Source organism: Orbicella faveolata, unplaced genomic scaffold (assembly GCF_042242905.1).
Source record: "Orbicella faveolata isolate gen_17 unplaced genomic scaffold, um_ofav_v1 contig_35, whole genome shotgun sequence".
NCBI classification, from domain to species: Eukaryota; Metazoa; Cnidaria; class Anthozoa; order Scleractinia; family Merulinidae; genus Orbicella; species Orbicella faveolata.
In genome coordinates this window covers 20,004,357-20,029,486 of record NW_028301564.1, presented here as the reverse complement: position 1 = coordinate 20,029,486, position 25,130 = coordinate 20,004,357, and the positions used below count along the sequence as shown (strand labels likewise).

Genomic DNA, 25,130 nt, shown 5'->3' with positions numbered 1-25,130 from the left:
GGAACATGGTTTTGTTCCCCTTCTTGGCCACTTTGACTTTTTTTCAAACTTCGGCGAGAGTGCTGGCGAAGTGGTTTCTGATCAGATTCAGGTCGTACGAGCCTGAGTTGAAGCCCATGACAGGGACCTGGTTGCACCATTCATTAATTTTTTGCTGCTGGTCTTTTGTCAGCAGGTGCATGTCTTCTGGCACAAAATCCGCTCTCGCCTGGTCCTGGATGTTTTTCTCGCATCTCTCCAGCTCTTTCAGGAACTTGCGGACCAGCTCCACGGGGTTTCTTTCGCAGATGTGGGTGGGCTTTCTTTCAAGAGAGTCCCCAACGCTCACAGAGATCGGTACGTGCGCGCTTTCTATCGTTAACGCGCCTGTCGGCTCTTTCCGATAATTTTTGTCGCCATACGCCTCGAAATCGTACAAGATCTCGTGCGGGTAAATTTTCGTTTGCTTTCTCGGGAGCTCCCCCTTGAGATGCCCAACTTCGCAAGACCAGGCCTCGATAACTTTGTAGCCGCTCTTTCGCAGAAATGCGGAACGGTTCACTGTGGCTTGGTACAGTTGTTCGGCTGTTTTACCGTTTGTTATGACCTCCTGTCGGTTAGGATAACATTTTGGGCATCCGTGGAAGGGGCAGCCGTGGTATTGGAATACCGCCCTCGTTTTGTGGTGGTACCCGTCGACAGGAGAAGACTTCATTTTCCCGCCTTCTCGAGGAAGCCATCTCTCGCCCCCGTGCCCGCACATCGCATGGTGGATGTGTATCCCCCGTCGCTTTGCTTCCCGCTCCAGCCACAAAATCGCTTGTTTCGATGCTGAGCCCTTCGGGGGGTACATCACTTTCTCGAAGGCAGTCAGGGGCGCTTCCACTTTTGTCCCCGGGCAAGAGATTACCGTTTCTCCCGCGCTGCAGGATTCATGGTGGCGGTGCAGATTCCAGGTTTTTGTGAATCTCTGGCCGCAATGGGTGCATGCATAAGTTTTCGCAAGCTTTGTGATGTCTTTTATCAAGAAAGCGTGTCCTTCGTAGACACCTATCGTCAAAATGTTTTTGAGTTTGGGATTCGGGTTTGTTCTGAGATGCCATACCACTTCACCGCCAACCAAACGCTGAGGCTCGTAGACACGAATTCCAAGCCAAGATGCGACGGGCGAGCCCTCATTCAGATGGGCTTTCACCTTGTCGAGCTCGTCCAGAGACGTTTTTCTGAAGTTCGGTGGAATGGCCTTGCGTTTGTAGAAACTCTGGGCGATACTTCGGGCTTCTTTTGTGCAACGATCTGTGCGCGTCCCTCGGTGCACTGCGATGCTCCGCCATAGGCACAGGTTGTCGTTGTACGTGTCCAACGCCACCATCGCCCGGCTATGGGCAAGGTTGCGCAGCCAGTCAGGCAAAGGCCCTGTTCCCACCAACGGCTGCCTGTCGAGCACAACCTTCACGTCAACGTTGAAACAGCCTTCAAAAGTCCACTTCGTGCTGGGCCTTTCAACTCTTTCGTTGTCGAGACGCTCTTCTTCCCGGGTGATAAGCCATTTTTCCGCGTCTTCTAGTTTGTTATACCACTGTGAGCCCTTGGGGTTGGAATAGTACACGATTACCGTTCCATCCTCAATGTTCCGCAACTGGTACGCGAAAACGTGCCGAAGATAGAACGACGTGCTTACTCTTTCGCGTATCTTAGCCATAAAATCTGGCGTGAGGTTTCTCCCCAGACCTCTGATGAAGCGCCATCGAATGAAACGCCGGCCTGTGATCTCTTCCCCTTCTTTCTCTTTATCGTCGTACAGATCCAGAATCTCCGTCTGATAGTCTGTCACTGTTCTTATTTTCCGCGCAGGGAAGGGGTCGAACTCCCTCAGGAGCGCTTGCCCTCTTCTTAACCTTCTTTGCCTTGGTGGGGCTCTTGGCTGGTAAGGCTTCGGATGAAGTGGCTTTTGCAGACGCGCCTGCGTTTCTTGAGAAATTGGTTCGTCCAGCACGTTCTGGACAACCTTTCTTACCGCTGGCGGGCTTTCTGCAAGAAGCTCATCGAAATAACGCAATACTGCGGGATCTATTTTTGCGAGTTCTTCTTCCAGTCTTTTTTGAATGTTGGAAGACATTGTTCCTTGGAATATAACCACAGGTTACATTTCTCTAACTGATGTGTTTCTTTCTTTCAGCCCGAGCAAAACAAGTTCAAAAGCTTTTTTCGCTTTTTCACGCTTGCGGATAAGCCGCTGTTTTAGCGTGCTTCCGCCGCAGGGCTTGCAGAGACGGTAGTTGCACAGAAGACCGATCCCGCGGACTCTGCAGGGTTCTGGCTTTTTCATTCCTTTTTTCAGCTGATAGTTGTGCTGCCCGCAATACGCCCCGTAACAGCGCTTTCCGCAGCTTTCTTTCCGGCCCCGCTTCAGCCACCCGCACTTGTTCGGCGCTCGTGTCATCCCCGCTCGAGCCATATAACACCCGGCTCGCCCCTTTCTAACATACCGCACTCCTTTGTTGTGCCCCCGCGCCCCACAAACGTTTTGCCCCCGCGAGGGGCGGTTGAAACCGGTTTAGACCGGTTCGTTCCAGTGGCCGCGGCCACCTCGCGTGGCGGGGCGCTGCGCGGGAGTGCCTCTGTTGTGAGTAGTATATAGGGAGGCATACAAATACTTTTTCAAAGAGGGAGCCGAATTTCACTGTTCCCAGCCCCCCCCAGGTTAACCGGCCCGAGCCTGTGAGGGTCGGTTAACCTGGGGGGTCTGCTAACAGTGAAATGAGGCTCCCTCTGCGAAATGGTATTTGTATGCCTCCCTGTATACTACTACATTTAAACCGCGAAACTACACAATTTCTCTTTTTAATGGCTTGTTTTACTTTTAAAAAAAATAACCATCGCTTTTTCACTGCCGAAATAAGTTTCAGTTATCATGATTGGCATGGAATACACTGAATGCACGAAATTCTTAGTATTTTGCTTTTACGTCAGTATTACTTCTGCTTCGATACTTATGTTGTGTGTCCTCTACGAAAACCCTTAACATGCTCTAACAGTATTACTAGCTTGTATAAAATTATTTTACATCAGATTTGATGGCCGGGCCAAGAATACTACTGCAAAGGTTTCGTGCGTTTTTACTAGGAAAGGTTAGATTTTCGCTTTTGGAAACGTTTGGCTCGCTCCGTGTTGATTAAAACATTGAATTGCCTTCATTTAGACAGGTTACTGACGTAGCAGTGTTTTCAGCGAGCAGGTGATTTATTTTCAATAATGATTACCAAGAGTTTTAACGGTGACAATGGATAACATTTAAACAATTGCGGTTTACCGCGCTGGGTAATAACAATAAAATCTTCGCTTTCCAAGTAGATATTCCGCTCGCCTGCAGTTTCATTGGCTACTGTGGTGTGAAACGAAAACAATTTTGCATGCATCAAATTATCATTATTTAATATTTCGGTTTATGGTGAACTCCTTTACGAATCTTCTTCGCAGGTCATGATGACGCCAAATAAGGCTTGTATTTAACTTCTGAACGAAATTTTTCATCATGGCTGGACCCAAGTCATCGCTGACTTTCTCCTCTCTACAAAAATATACCCGGAGGCGCCAGCTATTCGCGAAAAATGGATTTTACCTCGCGATCAATTCAACTGGCGAAGTGACGGGAACGAGCGACGAAAGCTGTTTATACGGTGACAAAAATTTTCTTGTCATTTGTTTACATTTTCATTTTTTCCATCTCGATTGTGCCATCTTTAAGATTGTTTCCAGCCACGAATATCGCTTTGTAGGATAAATGGAGTCGCGTATGTGCTGATTGCTTTTTAAAGCCACATTCCACGATAAATCAAATATTACAAACTCTCGAAAGTGACCGAGAAATTTCCATATTATAAACAGCCATGCAGAGAAAAATATAATTCGAAGAATTGCCGCTTTTTTAGAGCAAATTATTTGTTAGCTTTACAACGAACCGAAAAATACTTTTTAAAATTACTCCTTCAGATTCTATCCCAGCTTTGTTTTTAATTAAACTGCTCGTTTTACAGTATACGGGAGTGATGGAAAATTGTGCATCTATATATTGCTTACGTGCCGTTTATGACTGAAAATCAATATATAGCGAATAGAATCTACCTCATTTCTGGTTTCACGTCGCTTACTATGTGGAAGTGATAATTAATTCACACTTAAAACTCTTTCCTCTGAGTCGATTGTGTTCACGTATTTGCATACAAACGTATTTACTCGAAATATTTTACTATTTGAATAATGAAAATTCCGTGTTATATTTCTTTTGATATGTAATGTGTTTTTTTTTCCTTTTTCCTCTTAGTGGTGTCTTACTCATTTACAATACAATTTTGAAATAACACCAACTAATTGACTACTATTGTTATATATATACTTTTTTTGTTTTTGTTTTTGTCTGATGTTATAAACGGCATTCTCATTTTGGTTGACTAATCAGTGTAGTCTGTTTACAGCAACCTTTGTGGAAACTGCAGCTTTGCAGTTTGGATGTATTTTAATTATACTATATACTAATTATACTAGAGACAGATAATACAGCCTGCTCGCAGGCTATGAGTAACTCTATCCACCCAAATAATCAGTAACCCTGACTGGATAGTGATGTACCCAATGGATAGCTTTATGCAGCTTTTGAACAACTGGGCCAGATATATAGCTAAGGGTTTGTTCAGAACTAGTCAATAATTTTTTAGCAATTACAGTCTGTGGCTGAGGTAAAGCCAAGAAAATAAATAGCCATGGGGAGCCCTGTATCCGCGGTTATTGCTAATCTCTACATGGAGATATTTGAAGAACAAGCAATAGAGTCCGCACCTTGCAAGCCCAAGATCTGGAAACGCTACGTAGATGATACTTTCACCATCCTGGATCGGGATAGAGTTGACGTCTTCCTGCAGCACCTGAACAGTCAACAACCATCAATCCGTTTCACCATGGAGATCGAGAACAACAACAAGATCGCCTTTCTCGACACGTCAGTTTACAGAGAACCTGATGGCGGCCTTACCACCAATGTCTACAGGAAACCAACACATACTGATCAGTACCTAGCGTATGATTCACACCACCCTCAGTAAGTAAAGCGCGGTATTGTAAAGTGTCTGTACGACCGGGCTAAACGTCTCGTCACCAAACCATCAGTAATCGCTGGAGAGAAGAAACATCTGTCATCTGTACTTGTTTCTAACGGATATCCCTCCTCTTTTGTACAGAGGATCACAAAGGCACGAACAACCCCAAGAAGAGAGCCTGTCGCGGAATTTAAATCCACTGCCGTTTTACCTTATGTCCAAGGAGTCTCGGAGTCTCTCCGCCGCTGCCTAGAACAACAAGGCATTCGCACCGTTTTTAAGTCCGACACGACACTTCGGTCACACTTAGTGCGACCAAAGGACACCGTCAACCCGGCTAAACAAGATGGTGTTGTCTACAGGATTCCCTGTGAGTGCGGCAAAGTCTACATCGGGGAAACAGGGAGATCTATGCAGGAGAGGATCAAAGAACATGACAGGGATATACGACTCGCCCGTACCCAGACCTCCGCCGTTTCTGAACACACCCACGAGACCGGCCACTATCCTATCTGGAATGAGGTCAAGTTTATTGATCGAGATCCTCACTGGTACACACGTAGGGTCAAGGAAGCTATTCACATAAGACTTCACCCTAACAACATCAACGGGGACAGTGGAATTGAAATTCCTGAAGCATGGATACCCACGATCAAGAAACACAACAACAGGAGAACGGCACAACAGCGGACCACTGGGGGAACAGCTACTCGCCGGAACAATGGAACAATAGGAGGATCGAAATGCACCAATCACAGCCGACCTTTGTGATATAAATGATACCGTGCAATCAGTCGACCTTATCGCCTGAAGAAGACTAGCAGTAAGCAGTCGAAACGTCGCGATCTACATCTCAAGTGACTACATCGTGAGACAAACGATAATACACTTTATTATTGCATCTACCACGATGAATAACAACAACCTTTTCCTCGACAAAATAATTTTTGCTCATATTTATTTATTAGACATTGGTGAAGTGAATTATTTCTATCATCATTCATAATATCTGGATTCCAGATTCTGGTTTTCAGTTCCGGATTCCGGATTCCAGATTTTGGATTCCGGATTTCGTTTTCCAAATTCAGTGTTTTAGGGTTGCCCCAGATGATGTATGTGCATATGTTAATCTTGAATAATCTGAAATTTCAGAGAGTTTAAAAATATCATATCATATCTGTGATGGTTCTGAGGTGGAGGGCTGTTACATGTACATGTAAATGTCTCATGCACGCTTTTTCACTTGTTATGATTCAGGTGCAAATAGTTTCTGTATCTGTTGATGTGCAACAACCTACACCAATATTTCAACCTAATAATGTACAGTGTATATAAATTAACCAAATTATGCTGTTTTTAGTTGACCAGTGCTACTACATAGTAATGTGATGTTGAAGTACACAAATTTACAAACATGCCCAGTGTCAACTTGTCAAATATATGAATTGGCCAGACAGTGCAGATTACAAAATTCTCTGAAAGGTAAGATGTTTCTTAAACATTGTTTTCTTCAAGAAAAGATTCATACCCCACATGGTGGTTTTTTCTGTATTAGAGCTCTTGATTCCTTATACTTTAATTTGGAATTTCTAAAGACTGGCCATGAATGGGTGTTGGGTGTGAATATCTTCTGAAACTGCACATTCATTCATTGAGTAAGCAAGAATATCAGTATTTATCCTGACGAACTCTGATTTTCTTCTGGAAGCTGAACTCATATACAGTTGTACAGTTATATGTACAACCAAACAGCCTGGATGACCCTGTGATTGGGACTGTGCACATTGTTGTAACCCTCAATGTTCCAGTTTCTTGGTTGAAGTAAATTGCATTTGCTCTCGAAAGCAAGTGGCGAAGCTCATAACAGTTATGTAAGTTTGCTTTGTATTTCAGGGCAGAGCCTGCCACAGTGAAAGTTGGAGTACCAACCCCTAGTATTTGATTCACTACTAACACTCGGTAAACAACTAACAATGAAGTACACTGTATATCAAAGAAAGGAATTACATGCCTGTTCCTGTCCGTCAATATGTGAACAGTTTACAGATGGGGAGCCTGTATTAAAACATCAAAGATTTTCAAAGCAACCATGGCCTGGTGAGATATTTCTCAGGAAATATAAATTTAAGGTCCTTATGATTGCTTATAGGCATTGATTTTTATTCAGTAAACAATATCTTACTGAGTGTATTTTTCTTGTGTACTAATTGTTGTAGAACACAGAGATCACTGTTATGACAGAGATATTAATTTGTGAAAAGTTCTATAAACAAATGCATCTGGGAACAAATTAATTTATCATGGATGCAGCTTCTGAGAGATCCCCAATATTAATGGAACATACACTGTTCATACATGTAAAAGAGTTCAGTAATTCATTACTTATGATTGTAATGCTTTGTTTGGTTTCTCTGTATTTACAGACAACTTGATGAGATTATAAAAATCTGCACCAAGTTCATTGAATAAACTGACTTGGAGGTTCAGTTCTGCAACCCATCCTGTTTGTAGTAATATCATAGCTGCAACATTGTGACAGATGCACTGCATTACATTATTAAGAAACACATATTAACTAATTATTTTTAAGTGCCTTTTAAATTAATCAGTTTTTCTTGGAGATAATTAATTTTTACTCATGGTTTATTTAAATAATTGGCTTTTTGGCTTAAAATGATATTTATTGAGCTTTTAAATCAATTTTGTGATAATCTGCATTGGACATGGCATAAATTGATATTTTGCCAACACGAAATGGAGAACTGGGTCTTAAGCAAAGTTGCAGGATTAGCATTTTTGTAGAAAGAAAGGGTTGAGAAATTTGTGACATTCTACAGACAGCCTTGCCGTTCGCAATGTCCGATAAGGTTAATTTGTTCCATTCTGTTGTAGAAATAGTGTTCTCTAATTTATAAACTATTTCAATCTGTTGTTTAAATGATTGCCTTATAACCCCATGTCTTTGGTGCATGTAGGATATTGATGTATTTTTTATCCATTTTGCTGTAAATTATCTTAATTGATGTGTCAATCAAAACATATCTTGGATATGCTGGGTTCTTCTGACAAATGTACCTATGCCTGATAACCTTGGAGTGCATTTGGTTGTGTAGTGCAGACAAAATACATGTACATAATATAACTTCCTCTTAGCTTAGTGATAATTCTTGGTATAATTTAATCATAGCAAAACAAATTAATGGAACCCAATAACAGCTCTTGTAGTCCACAATGCCAGTCGAGAAAAAGAACAAATCACATTGAAATTGAATAATAAAATTATTAGAAGCTTATGCAAGTATTCATGATCAGCAAAAAAAAAATATCGTAATTACCATTCATGTGAGGGTGATTTTGCTTATTGCAAACCCTTCCAGCAGGAGGAGACTCCATACAATAGTGAAGATGGCTAAATTTGTCTTTGGGGACAAGTTAGAAAACAAAACTTTCCAGCTTTTCACATATGTATACTGTTTTGGTATTTTTGTGAGATTTCATTTGGTAGAGATTCAGGGACTGAGTATATTGTAACCACTGCATTTCAATCAGTCCCCACAACAAAAAAATGTGTAAACTTCTTTTGTGTGGGAGTCCCCATGTTAGCTAAGAAAGAATATAATGATTAATAACAATGCCTTGTCTTTCTGAATAAGGTAGGAAAGAACAAGAAATGCCACTAAAAAGCACAGAAGACAGTTCTGTTATGTGATCAAAATTTTTGGTGGCTTCCAAGAAATCCTTGAAATCATGGCTCTATATTTCATAATCACACCATCTTACACCTCGATCTGCTGATGTAATACTAGTTCCGGCTGAAACGATTAAATCATTCGCAATTTACCTCATACAAGTTGGATTATTTTCATTAGTAACAACATTCCGAAAAATAACTGAGGAGCTCCGCTTTTAGGCTGGCCTAAATCTATATATTAGGTTCAGAGGCATGACTTTCACACTGAAAAGAGTTGGTGAATTTTCACAAGAGAAAATTATCGTCAATGTATCAGTGGCTAGAGCAGAAATTGCTTGTAATAAGCTCTTGATCGATTACCGAGAGGCTGTTTCGCATGCTAAAATATGACCTTTTAATGAAAAAAGAGGAAAAACCAGACTGATGATAGGTTGCAGAGGCATGACTTTTACACTGAAAAGAATCGGTGAATTTTGACAAGATAGAGCAGAAACAGCTGGTAATGAGCTCTCGATCGATTACCGAGATGCTGTTTTGCAGGGCAAAATATGACCTTTTAGTGAAGAAAGAGGCAAACCCAGAATGATGATAGGTTGCAGAGGCACGACTTTCACACTGAAAAGAGTTGGTGAATTTTCACAAGAGATATCTACCTGCAGTTTTGAAAAAGGGGTCTGTTAATTGTGCTGTGAAGTTATTTTTGTTGGTAAACTTTTCAAACCAGTTTGACTTGATTAATAGTCTTTTGGATTTTCTTGTTTTCATTTTCAATTTGAGTTTGATTTTTCTAGATGAAGGTAGGGGCTGTAGATCATAAACATGCCACACTGTCAAAATCAAACTGGTTAGTTATAAAGTTGAAGCCAAAGGTAAATTTTGTAAGCACAACGGAGTTGCTGTAATGTACTGATCTTACCTCTCCAAGCCCACGGGCGGGTCAACCCTACATGGGCTCAGACAGTGACTTAATCTGAGTGCAAAAGGACATGTTGTTTTACAGAAAATGCATGACCTGGAAACATAGAGCCATTACAATTGCACTTTTCCTTGAAGTTTTGAAAAGCGCATACCTAATTTTACTCTGCGAGCTGTGCTGAAATCGGTGCCGGAGGCATCGATTTCAGCTTAGCGTAGCACATTATTTTCCAGGGGGGGGGGGGGTGCTCCGTTACCGGAAAGTCTGGAGACATCTACAGGAGTGTGGCTAATTGTGGATACCTCTTTGGGGTCCCTGGCCCTTAATCCAGGGGGGTGGGGTGGGTTTGAACTTGTGTCCATAGTCTCAAGTCAGTCTGACGGCTGGGTATGTACTTAGCTGTCCGACTTGACACAATCCTTAAAGTGCACGGAATTTCCCAAAGCTGAGTGGGTTTATTGCCTTGGCAGAAGGTTCCATTATTGTCGTGAGGGGGGGGGGGCTGATATGTGCGGAGTGGTACCTGACCCCCGGGGGGAGAGGGAGATTTTAAGGCACTTTAGTTTGCTGTCATTAAGTTATGCTTGCAAAGAGCTTTCATCTGATATGATGACAGTTAAGCCTGAATTCATCCACAGGTGGCCCAGAGATTCTAGTATCATTTCCTTTTTGCAATAGATGAAGTGTGAACTGCGGAACTTGGTAAGTACTGTTTACATGACTCTATTAGGCACCAGCTGTTATTAGGCTGTTCGGACCTGGTTTTCAAAACATCAGGTATATATGTGTATATATATATATATATATATATATATATATATATATATATATATATATAGATAGATAGATAGATAATAAACAATGGTAGCAAGACTTCAATTCATCGTTTTATTGCGACAACGCTGTTTCGTATGGTCAAAGGATGACCACACTCATCACTGCTCCTCTCAGAGTCGAGCGCTCTATAAATTTATTCTGTTCAAGTTCAAGAAGTATATATATATATTATTTGTAACGGATTGGAATCGGTGTCTTCAAGACGCTGGACAAGTATTTCCATCCAACGTCCCTCCAGTAGGCCATATTAGTATTCTCGGTTTTGGACTGGAACTGTAGCTTGCTGAGGCTCATGCGGGAGAACATCATTGAATAGAGACTAACGTCATTTGCATTAGATTTGATCAGACTCACCGTATTAGCCTCAGTTACAAGCCAGTTTCAGTCCAATACCAAGAATACGAATATGGTCTATTGAGCTATCAAAACGGCGCGTGAAGACATGATGCAATTAGGCATAAAAACGCGTTACAAAATTGCTAATTAATCAGATATTTCTTAATTAAATCTCTAAACAAAATGATTTGTTTAAAGTCGATGATATAGAGATGAATGAATGAATGAATGAATGAATGAATGAATGAATGAAAGACAATATTTACGTGTCAATGCATGGTGTTTAGCTTGAAAGAAACTAATTGGGGACACTATTTACATATTAAAATATACCTTAGCTACATAAAGTTAAAATTATTTAGTTTGATTCGAAACACACTGGAAAAGTTGAAAATTTCCGTGGACATGTCAATTTTAATTTACAGTATGTAAATCTTGATTTACATTCTTTGTAAATTACAATTTACATGTTAGGGTTTTGTAAAATAAAATTACAGGAAATTTACAGCTTTTAGTACAGCATGTAAATGTTCTGTAAATAGTGATTTACATTGTCTTTTTCGACAATGATCATTTGAAGAACATGTTAAAACCTGTAAAATATTTTACGCACTTTTACAGTATCTGCCTTTGTAAAAAACATGTAAATTGCTTTGCTAAACCATGTGAGAAAGGTGTAAATAATTCAACCGAATGCTGTAAAAAGTCTGAAAATGTTATGTTTGTAACACTGTAAAAACCATGTAAATGAAAAAAGGGGGCCTGTAAGAAACATGTAAAAACCATGTAAATGAAAAAAGGGAGCCTGTAAGAAACATGTAAAAACCATGTAAATGAAAAAGGGGGGCCTGTAAGAAACATGTAAAAACAATGTAAATGAAAGAAAGGAAGCCTGTAAGAAACATGTAAAAACCATGTAAATGGAAAACCTAGAAGTTGCACAGGTGCGGTGGGGGAGGGGGGGGGGGGGCGGTGGCTGTAAATAGCCTGTTAAAAACATGTAAATTAAAAAGGGGGACCTTGCAAAGGTTGTGAAAACAATTTAAATGAGATAATGGGGGCTTTTCGAAAAACTGTAAAGACCACGTTAATGTTAAATGAAGACTCTTAGAAAAAAAAGATCTAAATTTAAGAGAAGGCCTGCTTAAACCCTGCAAAAACCATGTAATGGAAAAGTGGGCTTATTTAATATAACTCTGGTGTTCAAATGATGTAAATTTCAAGTTACCGACAGGTTCGCGATCCTCTTGTAAACGGTTGGTTAGATTTTGTGAAGGAATAAGTGAAAAGTTACCTCGGCCAGGGTATACTTGGGGGGAGGGGGGTGCGGAGGGGAAGAGAGCGAGGGTTGTCTCGGGTAACCGAAAACATATAAATGGGACATTTTAAAGGCGCGTAAAGTTAAAGTGTAACACCGCCGTAAAGCTTCGTAAACCTACCGTGAAGCCTCCATTAAGGTGCCTTTTACGTTAAAGCATTTGAACTTCTTTAAAGTCCAAGTGTGTGCCATATTGTGCTTTAAATTGAAGTTGGGTCAGAAGGTATGCACCAAACTAAATCGCTGCATTGATCGACACCGCACTAAGCTGTCTTCTTTTGAACTTTCCGCGCACCCACAACGACAAAATAAAACTAGAATTGTTACTGCACATGCAGGAGTCCCAAGTTCAGGACGGAAAGAGCCCTGGTGACCGAGTTTTAACTGACGCGGAGTTAGGTTAGGCAGGGAACCGTCAGGGACACCCAACGACCGTTTTCTCTCGAATACTTTTAAACGCTGTTTTAGGCTATCTGGAGTACTTTCAAAGCTCCGTACGTTAATTTTAGGTTGCGCTAAAAAAAATTTATCTGTTCGGTTACTCTAGAGGAACTTGAGTATTCTAGAACTTATTAGGGCTTTTTCGTCCATTTCTCGAAAACGTTAGGTGTTATCGCCTTTCCGAAAACGACAGCTGGATTTTTTTCGTTTCCCAAAATGACATTTTTAACAATTCGAAAACAACAGACATTAAATTTTTCAGTATCACGAAAGTTCGAGGTCATGAATCGTGCCCCTGAACCGTTGAGAATGAACGAAATATCATCGATTTGGAGCGTTAAATATTCCGAAACATAAACATTCTACAAGTAAGATTAATACAACTAAGTGTGCCCTTGCATGTTTACTGGTTTTTTTTTTTTTTTTGGTGATTTCTACCGTTTTGTGCTTTCATTGCCATCACTGTTATCCCAGTCCCTTCATAAGAGCATAGCAACCTTCTGAGTGCCCGATCTCCAACAGGCAGGAATCAGCGGTCTTCATGTTAGGTCCAGGTTCTCTCGCTTCTCCCGCCATTTTTGGCAGTTCGTTGGAACTTGCATCGAACTCGAGCTCTGTTTTAGCGGGCCAAAATCCACTCTATCTTCGCTTCGTCACCGTGCACGGTTTTATGGAGTTCCATCCCCGCTAAAAAGTTGATCACAACATTCAACTTGACAAAAAAAATGTTCGGTAACAGTAGTGGCCGAAACGTCCGATAACCATATTTTTAGCCAGTGACAACCATTTAATTCCTTTCCTTTTTTTTTTTTTTAATCAATATTCAACTTGACAGTCTAACAATTAACTTGGCAAACATCAACATCATACTTCACTCTTCAGCTGTGTACTTTGTATCACAATTATTGAAACTTTAAACATCAACTTTCAAAGTGACGGTTCAACGTTCAACTTTATCCATCAACATTCATGTTAACATGTCAACAATGATCTTGACACATGGGCTGTCAGCGAAAGATGAAGTTTGAATCTCCAAGTCTAATGTTGAGTCACCAAAGGCGCACCAATCCCGCCAAAATTGAACTTGAGAATTCGACTTTCAAGTTGATAATTCAACATGAAATGTTACGTGTCAATATCTGTGTTTAGCAATGAACATTGCTATTGCTGATGACATAAATATGTTCACCATGACGTAATGTTCAATTTTTCAAAGTTGGTTTCAACCTCGTTCCCAGGGTCCTCTCTCTTCCTTCCTCGAGAAAGTACCCTGGTTGCGGCTGGTTACGTGTCTGCTAGATTTTTACAGAGTCCAGACGAAGTTGTTCTTTGTCCTTCACCGAACAACTATCAGTGAGTATATTTGGTATTTGTGGATATTTTCAGACGCTCGAAAATGCCTTTTTAGTTGTAGTAGTGGCACGATTTGACACCTTCACTACAAAGCCAGCACACAGAATGAGCCTGGCAAGGTTTAGATTAGGATGTCATGCATTACGAATACAAACTGGCAAATATGAAAATAGAGGAGCATTAATCCCAGTAGGAAGAGCGAACATGTTAAGTGTGCAAAGAAAATTTCAAAGAACATGAACAGAATTTCTTGATGTATTGTCGGGGGTATACCACATTAACACGTGAGCTGCACTCACATATTTCAGACGCTACCATCCATTTCCCCAATTTAAGTGACAAAGAGAAAACGAAGTATTTACTTAGAGCACAAAACAAGGTTACATCTAAAATTATTGGAAAATATATCCATTCAATGTTTCAAAAAAGGAAAGAGATTCTTGGTTCACAAATGTAACAAGCCCTATGAATTTTTCTTATTAATTGTACACGGATATGGTAAATGTTATTTGTACTTTTGTTAGTTAATGTTCAAACCTTTGTTGTATTTAGACCAATACCTCCCTTTGGAGAGTAAGGCGCAATAAAGAATACACCGTATTCATAAATGGCGGCCGCGCGGAACAGCCTGGTTTCGAAAACATGAAAACGAGGCTTGGTGGGCCACGCATCACAGATCACAAAAATGGCTTCTTCTAGTCGAGATTCTGACACAGTTATCCTCACCGAAGACGAAATTCCCGGAGTTTCTTTAGCTCGAAGAAACCCTTCTTCACTAGAGAATGAAGAACTCAGGTTTTGGTTGCGATGTGGAGGCGATTCGCTAAAGGGACTTAAGACGAAGGCACAGTTCATAAAGCGGTAAACATCAAAACACAGAAGCCGACGATCGAAGCACATGCTCGCATCTTTATGATTTGCCTCAAGAGAACACGCGAAATTTTGTTTCCGTAGTATTTAGAATTCTCTCTTTTTTTGCACAGTCGACGAGTATATTAAAAGTGGAAGGGATAAAATGGTGATCGATCCCGATCCCGATGAAATCTACACAAAACGAAAAGCAAGGGTTTCGAACCTTCCAAAAAACGCCGCTACATCATCAAGTGTGAAATATCCGAGTGATGGCTGGGGTAAATCGCTTGAAAGGATGACTGTCTGCTTTTACCAGAGCTGAGCTGAACCGGCACGTGGCAAATTCTGGAAAACGAGTTGCCAATACTGAGCACCATTCGATTCCAACCAATTTGAGAAAAGCTAAAACCTTTTTGCAGGATGAATATTTGAAGGAGATCGAGGCAAACAGCGATCAAAGGTACTTTTATTTGAGGGCAAAGTGTTACCATAGTTTTAAGAAAAAGTGAGGCTCCCCATGCTCTTCGTTTTGCCATGTGCATCGTCTCTGGTCAAGTCATCCATGCAAACTGTTCATGCAAAGCTGGCAAAGTTGGTTACTGTAACCATGTTCTTGCTTTAATGTTTAAAGCATGCAAGTTCAGTTTATTTGACAGCAAAGCAACAGATGATTTGTGTCAGGATGAGGATGAGCAGGCAGAACTAGCTTGCACTTCCCAGCTGCAGAATTGGCACAAAAGGGGCCGAGGTGACAAAATTTCTGCCCAGCCTGTAATGGATGTCACTATCTCAAAACCAAAACTCGATGAAACTAAGAATAGAGACGGAGTTAAATGCCTCTTGTATGATGCAAGAGCTAATGCTCAGCATGATGTCGAAGCCGAAATGACATTGAAAAAGGTCCTAAAGCAAATCAATCCTCAGATGGGTTTGGCACTTATGGGAAAAGATGATTCCTCTACAAACAGTTTTGTGGAAACCAAATTCGGTGAGAGTCACATTGGTTCGTATTGCAGCTATCAATTAACTCATACCGGGGCAAACTTTTAGGCTACTGTGGACATTTCATCCGTGCCTAGAGAAATTGTCAGTAGAGAAACAGAACTTACGTATCCGAGGTTTCCTCTAAACCCATGCGGTGATTTTGTCTTGCCTGACAACTTAGACGATTCGGAAAAAGCACTCATCAGTACCCTTGTTGTGGATGAAACAATTATTAACAATATGTCAGCCATTACAGAGTCCCCATTTGAAAAGGGAAGGTTCAAGAAGCCACTTCGCTCTACTATTTCCCTGTCAGACATACTGCCAGTATAGAGTTGGCCAATAAATGTTAAGAACCCTTTAGGTGAAATTCCCACCAATGCCTTTAAAGTGGTATGGTGTTTATACGAGTTAAACAATTCACTATTTAAAAGGAGGCTGCTACGCATTTCACAGCGGACCTCGGTACAGTCAATAATGACCCTTGTGGTTGGATACTTTGCCTTAAAATCCTGAGGCATTATCTCATTTACTAGTTCTCTAGAAGGCCAAATATTTATATGACCAAGTTTCAAATACATATAGTTTGTCCAAGAAATAAAGATTCTGCTAACAGTTGGCTGAGAAACGTTAAATAAGTGAGCTAAATGTAACTCGGCAAAACCTTGCCTCAGTCTACACAATGTCAAAAAGAACTCATCTACTGGTTTTAGAGACCTTGGCCTTCCTCGTTTCACAGGCTTAGCATTGCCAGCAACTTCCTTTCCACACAATCAGTAGTTTATGTTTTCTCCCCTGGCACCAGGATCCAAAAAGTCGTACAACGGCACCATAGTCTCATAATTCGGAAACCCCGTATAAAATGCTACTAACGAGTCATTTGATGAGATGTTTTTTAATGAAAACATCTGTTCTTCTAGTTGCTCGTTCTTCTGTTACAGATCCACAATTTTTTCTTTTAATTGCAAAACCACTGCTTCCAGTTCTTCAATTTTTAAAAGAGCGGCAGATAGCTTCTCTTGAAGCTCGGTTATTATTATATTATGATGCTCCTGTCGCTCCGGTGTTTGCGGTATTTCTCCTGTTTCCGGAAAGACGTCCCGTCAGCCATATTTGTAGAAGACGAATCATTGCATGTTACTTCGCTGAATTCGGTCGCCGAATGCATAACTTCGCTAAATTCTGACGCTAAATTGTTTGTCACGGTTGTAGCCGTGAAGCGTGGAGTTGGCGGTGGCCGTTTGCGAGGAGAACTTCGTTTCCATGCGAAGATACTTGGCACAGCTCCTGTTTTGGGACTGATCCTTCCATTAAGACTTTTGTTGAAATCTTCAGGCTTAAAATGCCTCGAACAAACCCTCGTTCCTTCCAATATAGAAAAATCCTTGCCTACATCTCTTCTAATGGCATGGATCCACTGCTTTCTGGTACTTGGATCGTCTAGAAAACGAAAAAAGGATATCCTTTCCCCCGTATCTTTGTCTCGCTTATCCTTCTTCGTACACAACGGAACACAACAATGTGTTGGCATCTCTCAGCTACTCTCCCAGTAGAAAATATTCTTGTCGGCCAAAGTTGTCCCCTACAAAGACTAAGGGAACCTTTTACCCAGCTATTTTTCAAAAGATAAAAATTTCAAATATCTTCGCGTAGTTTTTACAGCTAAGACACTCCAATATAATACAAATCTAATTGCGCTTCAAGGTTCAGCTGGCCTACCAAGCCTCGCTTTCATGTTTTCGAAACCAGGCCGTTTCGCGCGGCCGCCATTTATGAATACGGTGTATACTATTATTATTATCATTATCATTATCATCATCATCATCATCATTATCATTATCATTATCATTATCATTATCATTATTACTATCATTATTATTATCATTATTATCATCATCATCATCATTATTATTGTTATTATCATTACTCCTTCACTCCCTCACTCCTTCACTCCTTCACTCCTTCACTCCTTCACTCCTTCACTCCTTCACTCCTTCACTCCTTCACTCCTTCACTCCTTCACTCCTTCACTCCTTCACTCCTTCACTCCTTCACTCCTTCACTCCTTCACTCCTTCACTCCTTCACTCCTTCACTCCTTCACTCCTTCACTCCTTCACTCCTTCACTCCTTCACTCCTTCACTCCTTCACTCCTTCACTCCTTCACTCCTTCACTCCTTCACTCCTTCACTCCTTCACTCCTTCACTCCTTCACTCCTTCACTCCTTCACTCCTTCACTCCTTCACTCCTTCACTCCTTCACTCCTTCACTCCTTCACTCCTTCACTCCTTCACTCCTTCACTCCTTCACTCCTTCACTCCTTCACTCCTTCACTCCTTCACTCCTTCACTCCTTCACTCCTTCACTCCTTCACTCCTTCACTCCTTCACTCCTTCACTCCTTCACTCCTTCACTCCTTCACTCCTTCACTCCTTCACTCCTTCACTCCTTCACTCCTTCACTCCTTCACTCCTTCACTCCTTCACTCCTTCACTCCTTCACTCCTTCACTCCTTCACTCCTTCACTCCTTCACTCCTTCACTCCTTCACTCCTTCACTCCTTCACTCCTTCACTCCTTCACTCCTTCACTCCTTCACTCCTTCACTCCTTCACTCCTTCACTCCTTCACTCCTTCACTCCTTCACTCCTTCACTCCTTCACTCCTTCACTCCTTCACTCCTTCACTCCTTCACTCCTTCACTCCTTCACTCCTTCACTCCTTCACTCCTTCACTCCTTCACTCCTTCACTCCTTCACTCCTTCACTCCTTCACTCCTTCACTCCTTCACTCCTTCACTCCTTCACTCCTTCACTCCTTCACTCCTTCACTCCTTCACTCCTTCACTCCTTCACTCCTTCACTCCTTCACTCCTTCACTCCTTCACTCCTTCACTCCTTCACTCCTTCACTCCTTCACTCCTTCACTCCTTCACTCCTTCACTCCTTCACTCCTTCACTCCTTCACTCCTTCACTCCTTCACTCCTTCACTCCTTCACTCCTTCACTCCTTCACTCCTTCACTCCTTCACTCCTTCACTCCTTCACTCCTTCACTCCTTCACTCCTTCACTCCTTCACTCCTTCACTCCTTCACTCCTTCACTCCTTCACTCCTTCACTCCTTCACTCCTTCACTCCTTCACTCCTTCACTCCTTCACTCCTTCACTCCTTTACTCCTTCACTCCTTCACTTCCTTTAAGACATTTGGAAACCCGGGGGGCGGGGGGGAATACGCTCACATGAAAAGGTCAGGGCTTCTCGTTGGAAAATTTGAATTTAACTCCTAAAGGAGACTAATTATATGTAGAATGTGGGCGTTGCTCGAGCTTCATTAGACCCCTAAAAGATACTAATAAAAACGAAATAGGTTCGATTCCTAGCCCCTGTTCAAGAAAGAATCCCGCGCGCACTTGTAGACCCGTCATGTAATCCATAGACCAGCGGAAATCAAGCCTAAAAACAGAAATTAAACGAGGGCGTTTCTTTCATTATCATTTCTTCGAGTACACCCTAAAGGATACTCTGATAGCTAAACATGGTGACTTTTCGTCATCAACACCCTTAGTGAGACCAAAATCCTTGATTTGTACCCGGGACGACAAGCATTTCCGACCTTCTCATATAGGAATTCCAACCCCCCACTCCCCGGGTTTCAAATATCCACCGTCTAAGGCCGTTTTGCAGTCCCTTGCACCGATCAAGTTAGTTATTTTCGAGAGGTAGAAGGTGAAACGATTTTTCCATTTTAAGGAGAATACTAGCGAGGTGATTCAGAGATAGTCTTCGTGGTTTTTCCTTCACAAACCTACGTGATATTGTGAGTTCGAAAGTAATCAATATCAGCGAATGATTAAAAGCTGCAGACGGTTTTTTAAACACATTAAACCGAAAGACAAACGCTACCTTTCGCTAAATGATTTCCTGACGGAAAAAAAAAAAACCAGAAAAAGGCGATAAAGAAGAAAAGGAAAACGAATCTCGAGTTAACGCTAGGATTCCAACTCCCATAGTCTCTCATGTTGGGCCAGCGCTGATCACGCTGTACTACTTGTTCATCGGACTCCAGAAGGTGAAAGTATCAATTATATATCTACGTACTGAAACGCTGGGTAGTTAGCACAGCAGGCTCAAGTGAGTTCCGAGTTTCGTGCCGAAGTTTAAATTGCGGATGGCTGGTTCAGGCGTTGTAGAGCTTGTTCAAGTGGAGGTGACACGATATGCTCACAAACTGAATTGCTTTGATGGCAATGTTTCTCATTCTTGGATCTCTTAAGAAGTGGTGTCATTTAACGGACTCAATGGAGCTACGGGTGACTTACCGCTCGATGCACTTATTTCGAACGACCACGTTTGGACTCAAACTACGAATGGACTCGCATTATTTTATGGAGAGAGAGTTAACTTCAGTCCATATATTAGGGTTACAAGCGAATGTAAGTAATTGAACTCAGCACTATAAAGGAGACAAAATTTCAATGTACAATATACATGTCAAACTACTTTAAAGCTGACTGAAATGGATTATTCTGTCTCATATAGCACTTAGCAGAAATCCATGGTATTTAATCTTGATTTATGAGCTGTTTATCCGAATATTGGGTTCCAACTTCAGCCCGTTTAATTTTCATTCTTAAATTTTGCTGAAAATTTTCATACTGAACTTTGTAGTATCTACCATGCTGCTGTTACAGCATCATCGCACTGATAACTTAGCAAAAACTGCATAATCTGCATATCTAAAAGACTGTTACCTAAATCAGTAAATATTTCAGTAGATTTGGTGCAAAAAAATACTACGTTCCCAATAAAAGCAATGTTTATCTTTATGCCAATCTTGCCTTTTTGGTCAACTTTCTATATAGCTCAATCTATTTAAATATATATTAATAAGTAATTATTGAAAACAAAGAATTTTCTTGAATTTTACCAAAAAACGAAATCCATGCTTGCAATTGACAGTCTTAAGCCAACTGAGAGCTGGCTATATAAGCAAGTATTGGACATTACTCCTAGTCTATACATCACATTTGACCAAACGAAATGATCTTGCCTTTTTGGACTACAGCACTAAGACGACATGTACAGAAGAATGTATTGTAAACCGTGTAGGCAGGCCTGAGTAGCAAATAGTTTCTTAACATTGAAATGTTTCATTTTGCAAATATTACAACACACTCTTGAATGGAAAAAGACCTTATGGGCTTGTTAGAAAGTTAGACTGCCGTCACATCACCAGTAGTTCGTTAATGAGCAATGCCTCATTCGGTACCCTTTCATAGTTTATTTTCCAAGTTCGGAGGCTCAGAGCCACTTTGATTATAAACTTAGAGCTCACACTGAGGTCATTCGTCGGCAAATGGAGTCGCAACTTTTGTTTTGAGGAAGGTCTTCATGACTCCTTTAGCACCGGGGCTTTTCGCAAGCTAAACAACAAAGTTAAGCTGAATCAAGAAGTTTTGTTAAAGAAGCTTGGTTTGGAAAAAAATCGGAGTGAATAAACGCGGAGTAGTTGAAGGGTAAATTAGTCGTCGAGATCGCCGACTGGATCTCGAAAAAAGTTTACCATTCAACATTGCGCCGTTTGTGATGGACTTCTTTAACATGGTGAAAGATGCATTGTTGAGAAGTTTATCTTGTTATTTTTCCTTTGATTTCCTGGTTGGTATTCCATGTATGACCCCAACCCATGAATGACCCCAACCCTAACCCTCACTCTAAACCTAATGGTTAATTTCAGGGTTACGGGGTTGATCATAGATATTCAGGACGTTTCATGGGTCATATATGGAATTCTGCCCAATTTTCTTGATCAAAGACCAAGTGTCCAGCCTTAATATAACGAGAGAGGACTCAAAGCTCTGGTTTAGGGGCCAGAAAGTTCTGACACGGAGACTAAAGACGCTTCCAAAGGTAACTACAACCTCGTGTTTACAGGTCGGTGCGCTTTCAAGTAAGTTTTGAATACAGATCGCGGATTTAAAGCAGCTTCGTAGACTTAAGAAAACACAAATGGAATGTACAGTATTTCTTTGAAGTTGAATTCACCTATTAGAACGATTGGTGAAGCCACGGCCGATAAAATGACTGCAGAAGTCGTAGACAAAAACTCAGTCAAGCTTTCGCTTTAGCGTAACGAATTAATTTGAACGTGTTGTCATGCACCGAAGCACGTCTGCGAAAGTTTGAACAGTTTTTTCGCTTTATATAATAATAATAATAATAATAATAATAATAATAATAATAATATAATGAATTGAAGATTTCATCAGCTATTAAGGTGCTCAATAGGTAAACTAGACCGATGTGTAGATTTTTAGAGTTGGATTATTTGGTCGAAGACATTTATTGCTAACTCAGAGTTTAACGCAACGACCAAAACACGATTTACCATGCCGAAGTCACGACATCAACCTCAAGTCTTTGCGATACAAAAAATAACTTTTAAGTTAAGATACAGAAGCCATGTATGTTCATTTAAGAACGAGCGGTATAAGCACGCAACCGAATTAAGTAAATATGATTGGAGCCTAAAGGAAAAGAGTATTTTGTACAACATCAAATGGGGGAAGGTAAAACAGGCCCGATCATATTCTAATGTAAGAAAGAGATGAAATTTGTTTTTATGGGAAAAATATTTTATGATCTGCAAGCACGAAATGTCAACACTGAACAACAGAAGCGAACTTAACTGATATCTAATTGTAGACATTCTAAGAAATTCCTGTTAAAGACCGTACTCACCTAGCTCTACCAATCACATCTCTGCATGTGACACCACCAGACACCGTTCTGTATTTTCAAATTTTGTATATCTTCTTATGTATCAGTTATTTTTGGCAGTTGCCTGATGATTGCTTCGCAACGAGCATGAAACTCTGAGTAGCAATAAATGTCTTCGACCAAAATAATCCAACTCTACAAATCGACATATAAGCCTGTCAATGAGAGGAAAATGAATTGTACTTTCGTGATAAAGTTGCCTATTCTCATCAAATTCATGAGATGACGCGACCAACCAATCACAGCGACTGAAAGAATGAAAGCACAGACTCCGCGCCGGACACGAAATCCACAGAGCGAAGCGACGAAAACATTTCAGGCTAAGAAAGTTTTCAGAAAGGAAAGGAAAAGGTTATCGGTGAAAGGCAAAAAAAATATTACTTAACTCACAAGTACTCTGCTGGGGAAATGCAAGGATTCGTAGGTGGAATCGGTCATCACTAAAGTAAACGGCTGTGCGAAAAGTTTGCCAGTAGTCCAAACTTCATGTGCTGGGCAAAGTGATTCAACGCTGTGTTTAAGGACAACTTTCCAAAGTTTTGCGTATGGAATAAAGGTTAGTTACAGAAACGCAGCTTCGAAATCTAGTTTGAATTTATTTACTTATGGTGAAGGCTATGAAGGCCGTGTTACTCTGCAGTTTGCTAAATGAAAACTATTGCTTGAAAGCTAAGCTTACGGAAACCAAATTCATTTATCGTGTTATGTGTGCATGCATTGAATTTTAACTCAAAATTTCTGATAGACAGAAATATTTTCCCTGCTTTTTTGACAACCCAAATTGATCAGTCAAGCCCAGCTGATTCCGTCCTCCACAGACCGTGGAAAGCACCAAAGAAAGGGTTTAAAAGTTCCTTAATTTTAATCTCGAGCGTAACCGGAGTCCGCGTAAAATTTTTGCGAAAGAAAAAACAGATCAAGCTCTATTATGACCACCAACTTCTGGTCTTTTTTCCCTTGCAAATGCATGTATAAGCAAATCTATGTATATGCTGAATGAAAAGATATTCGTGTTACTGATTTCTCAGCCAGTGAAAGGCAAAACTGTCTATTGCATTTGTTATCGCTAGAGTTCCGAGTTCTCCAGTTCCCGCATAGAGCTGCCATAGATCGGGAACCGTGGTCTACTGATACAGCGCTTGACCTCATGTTCTTCTCTCTGCTCGTGGCCATGTTTTGTTAGCAAATAGCAATGTCCCGGATGTACTTCAATTTTTTCGAGCGCGGAATGACACATCCAGATTTCAACAGATTTTTAGTTTAGCTACATCAAAGTTCAGAGCAAATGACGCCAACAGCAGCTAGAAATGTCTATTCCATTGCACGTCTAAGCCCTAAATTGACGTGGCTAAAGATTTTTGCTGTCTAAAGCAAGCACAACATTATCGCCACCGGGCAAACGGCCTACTGTTATGGGACTAAATGTGACCCGTACAGTTTACACATCTCCTAAGGCCCGCCTCACGTACGATAATGGACGACGCTTACTAGCAAATCGTTAGACTTGGGCCTTCATTGGACTTAATGATGTCCTCAGGCAGACTTCCTTTAGGCAGCAAATACAGAAGGCTAAGCGGTCGCTCCTTGTCAGTCACCCCGCGAACTGAATTCAGACGAGTGTAGCCTGGGCTAAACTTAAAGTGCACCTAACCCCAATTTTTTTTTTTTTTTTTTTTTCCGCTGAAGCGAATCTACTTGTTATTTGAAATACTTCTACGAAAAAAAAATTGGATTCGGTTAAATCCTCGATTTTCTGTGCCCCAACGAAATCTCGAAAATAGCCCCAAAACACCCCCATTTTGTTTCACGACCGAGTTTGAGGAGAATGGGTCCCGCGGTTGTTGTGACGTCTACCCAGGAAGGTCGAATATCTCACGTTCTCTCATTTCCTTCAGGATGGTGCATACACATTCCAAAAGTGCGCAGAAATGCCTTCCAGAAGTGCTATCAGCTTTTGCAGCAATATCCTAGATCTAAAAAAAGATATGCTGTACAATCTACTGGCGATGATCGGTCAATGGTACAATAAAGACATAAACAATGGTTGATTATGTTGAGCCAAAACGAGCGAACTGAGTCTGTGAGAACCATTGAAGAACTCTCACCGGAATTTGTTCCGCAGACTTTCAAACGCTAGTTTCAAATTTTCTGCTTAAAGCCAACCAGCAATTTGTCGAAATACTACCGACAACCTATATCTTCCAATCCCGCAGTATTTATAACATAGCCGGCAAAGTTGTGTGATCGATCAAAAAGCGTTACGACCAAATCTACTGATATGTAAATAGGTCGCAACTGTACGCCGCCAACCAACACTTATTTCTCTTTCGATTTAGATAAAAGTCGAAGATTAATCCTTTAGAATTACATGATAACAGAATTGTTACACTCACAGAGTTTTTCAAAGGTTTGGAAATCGGCAGTGCGACAAACATTCTATGCAATAGTGTCGAAAATATGACGGCGTAACATTCATGTCTGCGGACCACTCAGGGAACACATCCTTTTCGCTTATCCGACGAATTTAACTGCAAACTTTGAAAAAAAAT

General features: G+C 40.9%; 3 protein-coding genes, 1 long non-coding RNA gene and 2 pseudogenes across 4 annotated transcripts in view; 3 read left to right on the top strand and 3 right to left on the bottom strand.

Moving 5' to 3' along the window:
• LOC149103671 (uncharacterized) overlaps positions 1-25,130 on the bottom strand; it is a 209,056-nt gene that overhangs the window by 153,411 nt on the left and 30,515 nt on the right. The window lies entirely within an intron of this gene.
• Positions 37-2,098, bottom strand: LOC149103675 (uncharacterized). The gene has a single exon (XM_089273963.1). It carries the CDS (start codon positions 2,096-2,098, stop codon positions 44-46), a length of 2,055 nt encoding a protein of 684 aa, XP_089130089.1. The 3' UTR covers positions 37-43.
• The window catches only part of LOC110051481 (fibroblast growth factor 1-like), a 181,346-nt gene continuing 159,644 nt past the window's right edge, over positions 3,429-25,130 (top strand). The window contains exon 1 of the mRNA XM_089273974.1: positions 3,429-3,659. Within this exon, the coding sequence (XP_089130100.1) occupies positions 3,515-3,659 (145 nt within the window). The 5' untranslated portion in view covers positions 3,429-3,514. The remainder of the gene's footprint in view (positions 3,660-25,130) is intronic.
• LOC149103674 (uncharacterized) lies at positions 3,764-8,351 on the top strand. The gene is made up of 4 exons (XM_089273315.1): positions 3,764-3,773; positions 5,080-6,554; positions 6,966-7,169; positions 7,496-8,351. Exons 1-2 carry the CDS (start codon positions 3,764-3,766, stop codon positions 5,841-5,843), a joined length of 774 nt encoding a protein of 257 aa, XP_089129441.1. The 3' UTR covers positions 5,844-6,554; positions 6,966-7,169; positions 7,496-8,351.
• On the top strand, positions 14,650-15,866 carry LOC149103673 (uncharacterized; annotated as a pseudogene).
• LOC149103672 (uncharacterized) lies at positions 15,863-17,535 on the bottom strand (annotated as a pseudogene).